Source organism: Triticum dicoccoides, chromosome 5B, assembly GCF_002162155.2.
Source record: "Triticum dicoccoides isolate Atlit2015 ecotype Zavitan chromosome 5B, WEW_v2.0, whole genome shotgun sequence".
NCBI lineage: Eukaryota > Viridiplantae > Streptophyta > Magnoliopsida > Poales > Poaceae > Triticum > Triticum dicoccoides.
The window spans coordinates 114,185,515-114,193,691 of NC_041389.1; the positions used below are offsets into that span (position 1 = coordinate 114,185,515).

Consider the following 8,177-nt stretch of genomic DNA (forward strand, 5'->3'; position numbering starts at 1 on the left):
CGAGCAGACGACACAGGAGCCCGGGCGGCCAATACTGACGGAACCAGAAGCAACCCAGCAGAGCAAAGGCGGGTCTCCTCAGCACGAAGCTCAGCAAGTATCTCGGAGATAGGAACACGACCACGAGCAAGCAGGTGAGCACGTCTAGGCTCAAACTCAGACCGGAGACAAGATAAGAACTCATGGACCCGCTGAAACTCGAGATCTGAACGAGTAGTCTGACAGCAACGACAGGTTCCACAAACAACTGTCCGAAGAGAGTCAAGCTGGCGCCAGATGGCAGAACACTGTGAATAGAACTCATCAACGGAAGAATCACCTTGCTGGAGTGCATGCTCCTGACGCACCACAGATAGGTAGAGAGCATCACCAGAGGGCTGATAGCGCTGACAGAGGTAAGATCACATCGCTGCAACGGTGCCAGGTCCCATAAACTCTGAGGCAAACTGAGGGAGCACACTCGCAGTGAGAACAACAGCAGCCCGAGCATCATCATTGCACCACTGAGTGTAAGCAGACAGATCATCCCGGTATACAGAGAGAGCATCGGAATAAGCGGATACCTACTGATCATAAGCATCAACCGCAGCATCATCCAGAGCCTTGGCAGCATCCCGGGCAGCCTGAGAAGCATCAGCAGCAAGGACCGGCGGCACTGGTGGGATTGGGGCCACTGGCGCAACCGGGCATGGTGGACAAGGGACCTCGCCAGAGAGAACACCCCACAGAAGGAGTCCACGCATATGGATGCGCATGAAGCCCACAAACTCAGAATAGTTGGTGCCATCAAAGATCACCGAGCACCGAGGAACCGCAACATAGCCCGAAGAGGACATCACTCTGCAGCTTTTTTTTTGGATAAGTCAACGGATCCAGAAACTGGATCGGGATCGGGATCGGGCAGAGAGAGCGCTCGCTCGATCTAGCAGAAGCAGAGCCCGCGAGCGAGGCGACCCAGCCGGGGATTGACCTGGGGTCAGGCTCGAACGGCGCCTGGAGCGGCGGCCAATCGGGAGCGACGGAAGCGCCCGGAGCGGCGACTTCGCGCTGGCCGGACAGGAGCGACAGGAGCTGCTGCTTCGCGCTGGCCGGACAGGAGCACCAGGAGCGGCGGCTTCACGCTGGAGCGGCGCGGCCAGACAGAGGCGGCGCGGCCAGACGGGAGCGACGCGGCCGGGCGGGAGCAGCGCGCCAGAAGGGGCCGGTGCAGCCACGACGGCCTGGATAGGAGCAGGCGGTGGTGGAGGGTGCAGCAGCAGTCGAGAGCGGCCGGAAAAATCGGCCGAAATCGAGCGGGAGTGGCCGGAGACGAGGTGGGCTAGGAAGGAGGAGCACGGAGTTGCATCGTGCGGGAGAGCGAGGCTAACCTAGCATCTGATACCATGTTGGATAAGTGAGCAACTAAGCTTTACTGAGGGCCAAAGGCTAGTACATATACAGATGTGGTAAAGTGCATAAAAGCCCCTTATACAATGGGGATGTACACAATGAACTATACACATCTAACACTTCATACATTCTACAGTAAGGAGAACATTCCATGGGTTAGCCTGGTATGGTGATATTATGAGGACAACAGCACCCCCATCCTTCCACTCGTGTGGGTTCTTTTGGTGGCGTGATGTCTTCAGCCTCGTGACAAGTACAATAGCATCGCCAAATATTAATAGAGGCGACAAAAAAAATCCTTTTTAATTGATCCTTGAATTGAGCAGCCTCTCTGTTAGGACAACAGCATCACCTCCTCCTTCCACTCATGCGGGTTCTTTTTGGTGGTGTTGATGTCTTCGGCCTTCACAGGGCGGAGCTAGCATGTGGTCAATGGTGTCAAATGACACCAATGATTTTTCACTAGCCTACTTTAGAGGTAACAAGATACTCTTACAAATACGCAATGCTACCACTATACTTACAAATATGACACCAGCAATAATTTTTTCTGGCTTCGCCCCTGGGCCTTTGTGACAAGTGAAAAAGAATCGTCAGATGTCATATTAATAGAGGCGGCAAACATCTCCTTTGTACGCGATCCTTGAATCAAGCGGCCTCCCTGTGAGCTTTATGCCAGACTTCACTCTTTCACCATAAATGACCAGCTTTGCTTTTTGGATGATCAGCCTAGCTGTCAATATCCTTCACATGTTTCGCCTTCTGCTTTCTAGTCAAGCCTACAATGAGCTGCTTTACCTTCATCAACATCTTAACAGAATCTACCTTCATGATCTCAGTAATGATGTCTGGAGCTGCATCTGGGGTCAAAAAATTGTCCAAGGTAAAAACTAAATAAGTCTCCAAGGATCACCAAACCCATGTCATCTTAAATGGCTCTGGGCCTGCAACTGCAAGTGCAATCCTAAAGTCAAGGCCTTCTCCTGGCTCCTACTCCAAGACTGACTTAACACCAGAGACATGTTAATCAGAAGGAACTAGATTTGACAGTTCCATCTGCGTGCTTTGTGGACCCGATACTCTAGAAACTCACGATTATCTGTTCTTTCATTACTTAAGCAAGGCTTGTGGCTTGCTGGTATTACCTGCACACTAATTGGCCTCCCTCGTGCTATAGAGCACATCTCAAGAGTTGGCACACCTATTTCTCGAAGCCATTTTGCTTGAAATCTTTACCCTAATGTAATCTTTGAGCAAAGTAGACCCTCTGCTTCGTGGAAGATTAACTTTCTTAAGGACTGCCAGCTACTTTTGTATAGGTTTAAAAAGTAGGCTAAGGCTCAGTTTACTATTGCTGAACTGTGATGAGCTTAACTTATTTTATAATCTGCTCGAAAAAATAACCAAAAAAGCAGGGTAAATTGGTTAGCCAAACAGCAAAAGGGGCAAAAGCTGGTCCGAAAAGCTGGATTATCATAATCAACCGCAATGCCAAATGCAGCCTGAGTCTTAAGACCCCTATGCTTAACTGGCTGGATTCTTTAGCTTAGTATCCCATGTAGCCATCTTGTTGTAGAGATCAACTCACAGGGTTTCCAGTAAATATTGTACATTACTTGTAATTTTTCTGTTTATTAATAAGCTCACTGTTGGGGCCTCGCTACAGTTTCCTCAAAAAGACAGGCAATTCAACCTGAAAATATTGGAATTATCTGTATGCATATACTAGGCCATGTCTGAAAATACTCGTATTAACAAAGGAGAATCTGAATCATGGTTATAAGTAATTCGATATGATTTTACATTGATTTCAAATCGCAGGATATTATTATCGACCAGGTCCTATTTTTGTAATGTAGATTTGTTTATAATTCAAACTCTCGTGAATCTATAGACAGTTGGCTAGTTTAGTGTTGAAATCGTAGATCATGATATGGGTGTTGTTGTAAACGTAGACGCGGACCTTAGAATCACAATGTGTTATAAATTTGAAGAAAACCAATCGCCAATATTTTTCTTGGTTCATGGCTTCATGCTGCATATTTTGCATTCATATACAGTATGCTTCAAAACTTAATGACTGGTTTAAGTGTTCTTCAGTCCCTTGCAGGAAAGTCACCAGAACTACTGGATTTTCATGAGGATCTAGTTAGCTTGGAAGCTGCTTCGAAGGTATTGTGCATGCTGACTAATATGGATGACTTACATTGATAATATTTACTAAATATTCTGGAGTTATTTAAACAGTTGCAATTGAAAGCATTGGCGGACGAACAGCAGGCAGTTGTAAAAGGGCTAGAGAAAGTTGAACAGGAACTAACTGCTTCAGAAAGTGATGGGCCAGTTTCTGATGTTTTTCGAAAGGTACATTTCCCATCCTTCTGAGACCATTTGCTTTTAATGAAGTGTTTTGGTAGCTATTTTGTATTTTTCAACGTTTTCTTGTATGATGCTCTATATATTTGTTGCTTCGATGCATTGTAGACTTTAAAGGAGTTCCTTGATGATTCTGGTGCTGATGTACGTGCCCTATCAGCACTCTACGCTGATGTAGTAAGCCTTTCGTGCCCCTCCCTGCTTTCATTACTAATAGTGTACACTTCAAATTTGTCCACTTTTGACGTACAAGTGCTGACAGGGTAGAAGTGCAGATGCACTTTCCCTTTATTTTGGAGAAGACCCTGCAAAATACCCTTTTGAGCAAGGTAATTTCCATGCCAAGTTATCAATTGAATCAGTCTATTTGAGATGGTCCTGAATGAATGTATATTTTATTTCCTCCTTTTCCAATTATGCTTGTGAAGTTTTAGTGAAGATAGTGTGTTGTGACCATTGATGCACTAAGATGATAGACTGAGAAACTAGAGACTATGGATGTGTTTGGTCTGATTTAAAATGGTATAGGCAGACTGCACCTGCCCTTCACCAAGACAACGATACATTTTCAGTTTTTCTTCTGCAATAAGTTAATTGATGCTTCACCTGGAAGTGTGGAGTCAGGGCTCAGAAAACTTCTTGAGATTCATTGATTGATGTTATAACGAGCTAAGGGCGAGATTTTGAACCTCGGCTGGATTAACGAGGATTCTCTCCAACGTACCCCTAGCTAGACTTTTTTGTGGTGATTTTGGCTTATTGCTACCTGTCTCCAGTTTTATCAATACTGGTTGAGTGGTTGCCTGGTTGGGATCACCATTTACCTGATCGTCTGATCTGCTTGACTGGCTTGCTTATTTGCCTCTAGAATACTCCTATAGTTTGCTCCTTATCAGATCTGCTGTAGTTATTTCCCTCTTCAGTTTGCTCTCTTTGAGCCAGTAAATATCAAATGGAAAACATACATGTCTATGAACTACAACAGTTCCTTTTATGCGATTTATGACCTGCTTTATCATTTAACCGATGTTAAATGTCTTTCTTTTACTTTGAAGTTAAAAAATGGCATCAATGTCCTAAACTCCTTGCATGTCCTCATCTATCTCCAAAATAAAGCAAGCATTTGCTAGTAATTCGATATCCCTCTTATCTCTTACTCATACTGAATCTTGAAAACTATGCAGTTGCTTCCACCCTTCTGACCTTTGTGGGGTTATTTCGGAAGGCGCACGAGGAGAATCTCAAGCAGATCGAGGCTGAGAGGAAGAAAGCGCTGAAAGAAGCGGAAAAGGAGGCAAGCCAGGACAGAACTCCTGTAAAATCGAAAGATGGAAATGTAGGATCACCAAGGTCGCCCTTCAAATGATATCTGTCCCGAAACTTGGGTACGGTCATCAGTTTTTCCTCAGCAGACGACCTCTGCCAGCCATGCAGATCTTCAGGAGGCTCGACTGTCGCCAGATGCATGACTTCCTTGGGGACATCTCATGCCTACAAGACAAGGTAAACATACAATTATGCATATGCTCTGTTTCATCCTAACTCATGAAATGTTCTTCTCGGCATAACCCTAACCTAGAATCACTTATTTGGTTTCGTACAGATACTTCCGGTTGGACATCCACGTTTGATAGCCCATTACACTGTACAAAGCTAACCCAGCACCTAACGTAGGTCCATGTGTACAGATTTCTTATTATTAGATTTTCCCCCATTTGTTTTACACTAGCAGTAGCAGCAGGAGTAGGCCAGTGGTTGTAAGCTAGGAAAATGAAAGGAATGTAAGCAATGATTAGTAGTTTAGAAGAAATAGAAAAGGATTAGTGTTGTTACCACAGGAAATTTTCCAACCAACAGATTAGGCGGTTTTGAAACGATAGATAGGTTGACACACAACACTGTAGCTCAACCAGGTGATTCTACAATATATATATACTGATCTTTCTGTAACCGCTCCGCACAGCCATGCTTTCGATTTGTTGCCAAATCATGCATCGAGATCGAGGTGCTTGTGCATGAACCCTGTCTTGAAAGAGCAACATATGACATATGCGGTTGCTCTCCTGATCAACTGAAATGATAGCTTCAGTGTTTTTGTCTGATGATGTGCAAAACGGAAAATGGTCCTCTGTTGCTAGTTCACACTGCACTCTCTTCTTTTCTGCCCTCTCCACTGTCCCCTAATCACTCATTTCATCTGTGGTGGTGTATGGAACTGCATTTTATGTTGAAGTTGTAGCATTACTGGCCAAAAAATTCTGCCGTGAAACTGGCAGTAATGCTGTAATTTAAATGCTCCTTATCTGGCAGTAAGCCCTATGTTCGAACACAGAAATTCAAACCTGACAGATGTGATCGCCAGGGCAGAGCTTGAGATATTCTTCTGTACTAGATAATGTCTTCAACAATGGCTGGTCCAGCATGTGAAACAAACTTTACCCGGCAGTTTTCAACCAAAACAGAAGTACAGAATGCTGAACCCACCCATATCATTCCCCCCCTTTTTTTTTTGCACGATGCAAAATCCACTGGTTATTTATTTCAGTTTGACGGGGTATTTTTTTTCTGCTGTACAATAGAACCATCTTTTACATTTCATTTCCATGCCAACAGAAAAAGGAAACAAACGAATGAAACTATTCAGAAAAAAGGGAAATCATGTAGAGCTATCCCAGTTTACTACTGTAGTATGTTTCTCTGGACCGTCTGATCAGACCCTCCCAAGAGTTTCTCAGAATCAGAAAGCTACGCGGCTACTGTCTATGCCTGGAGGTCGCCCTTCTCCTCGGGCTCCAGCTCTCTCAGCTCATCGGCCTCGCTCCTCCTGCAGCTCCGGTAGAACATGCAGCTGATGATCTCCAGCACAACGCAGAGCGCGTGGATGTATGCGATCGAGAAGGCCTCGCCGGCGACGCCCGGCGCCAGCCGCCCGGCCTTCCGGCGCTGCGACACCACCCGGAGCTGGAACAGCGCCTCCGCGGCCGCCATGCCCAGGTTGGTGGGCAGCGCGAGCGCCAGCGCGGTGGGCACGCGGCCCCTGATGAGGACGCACGCGCGCAGCACCGCTGCTTGCCCGGCGCAGCGCTCCTCCATGGCCGCCACCACGACGGCGAGGTTGCAGACGACGGTGGCCACGCCGACGGCCACGGAGTAGGCGATGGCGCCCGCGGCGGAGAGCGCGAGCGTGGACGCGCGGGAGGTGAAGCCCAGGAGGTCGGCGGCGCCGAAGGCCAGGAAGAGCAGCGAGAAGGCGGCGGCGTTGGCGGAGAGCATGACGAAGGAGCCGACGAGGTGCGTGGCCGCGAGCGCCGGGTACGCGCGCGCCACGGCGCCGCAGGGCGGGAGCGACATGCGCCCCCGCCGCCGCCGGTCGTGCGCCGGGTCCGCGCGGAGCACGCCGGCGACGCAGGCCTTGGCGAGCAGCAGGACGGTGAGCGCCGCCGGCAGCGTGGCCGCGTACGTGAACACGGTCTGCGACAGCTTGCCGTTGAGCAGCGCGAAGAAGGGCGACGGCGGGAACCCCGCGGCGTGGAACATGCCCCGCAGCCGCGACGACACGCCGGGCAGCACCGCCCCCGACGAGGACGAGGAGGATGACGCCGCGGCCTGGGACGCGAGCACGGCGGCCGAGAAGGGCAGCGCGAGCATGGCCGCCACGGGGCTGAAGCAGTGGTAGCCGTTGAAGAAGGCCGCCACGGCCGCCCTCATGACCCTCCCGGCCTTCCACGACGACGCGCCGCCATACCCACCAGTCAGCAGCCCTCCTCTCCTCACCATGACGACGTGCGCACGGGGCGATAGAGAGGTCAGGCACAGCAATGAGCAATGCAGTGCTGTGTTGTGTAGCTCGAGTGCTGGAGGAGTTTTTATGTTGCGTGCGCGATGGTTGGCGGGAGGTCAAGAGGAGGAAGGAGGAGGAGGAGTGTGCGTGAGTTGATCCGGGCCAACCACCGGCGGAAGGAGCTGACACCGTAACTGCAAGAGGAAGAAATCAGAAATGGACAGGAGGACCGGAGAAGAAGCAAGCAATCCACTCCTATGCCGAATTTAATATATATAGTACTGTGCGCCAGTACCAATTAGGCTAGAAATTAATCATCGCCATTTTTATCAGACGAGCGCGTGTTTCTTTCCTTCCCGTTCCGTTCCGTTGCTTGCCTGTTTATGTGCGTACAAAAGAGGCGCATTGTGTTTGCCACAAGAGAAAAAAAAAAGAGGAGGCGCATTGTAGGTGACGTGCGTACGTGCGTCGGGTGCAAGCTAGCCGCTAGCTAGGCGATGCATGCAGATCGAGCGGTGCGGGTGACGACGAAGGGGTTTCTTGCATCACATCCCACTCAATCGACGGATATGTGTGCAGCTTTCGGACGGACGTGGAGGGAGCCTGGCGGTGGAACCGTGGCAGCGATGGT

General features: G+C 49.0%; 2 protein-coding genes across 2 annotated transcripts in view; one reads left to right on the top strand and one right to left on the bottom strand.

Moving 5' to 3' along the window:
• Positions 1 to 5,673, top strand: part of LOC119307689 (formin-like protein 12) — a 13,381-nt gene extending 7,708 nt beyond the window's left edge. Inside the window, exons 10-15 of the mRNA XM_037583750.1 lie at positions 3,490 to 3,561; positions 3,637 to 3,753; positions 3,874 to 3,942; positions 4,028 to 4,094; positions 4,950 to 5,268; positions 5,369 to 5,673. Coding sequence (XP_037439647.1) covers positions 3,490 to 3,561; positions 3,637 to 3,753; positions 3,874 to 3,942; positions 4,028 to 4,094; positions 4,950 to 5,131 — 507 coding nt within the window. The 3' untranslated portion in view covers positions 5,132 to 5,268; positions 5,369 to 5,673. The remainder of the gene's footprint in view (positions 1 to 3,489; positions 3,562 to 3,636; positions 3,754 to 3,873; positions 3,943 to 4,027; positions 4,095 to 4,949; positions 5,269 to 5,368) is intronic.
• A 609-nt stretch (positions 5,674 to 6,282) lies between these two features.
• On the bottom strand, positions 6,283 to 7,775 carry LOC119307690. The gene has a single exon (XM_037583751.1). The coding sequence runs from the start codon at positions 7,540 to 7,542 to the stop codon at positions 6,526 to 6,528; it is 1,017 nt and encodes a 338-aa protein (XP_037439648.1). The 5' UTR covers positions 7,543 to 7,775; the 3' UTR covers positions 6,283 to 6,525.
• Between the last annotated feature and the right edge of the window lie 402 nt (positions 7,776 to 8,177).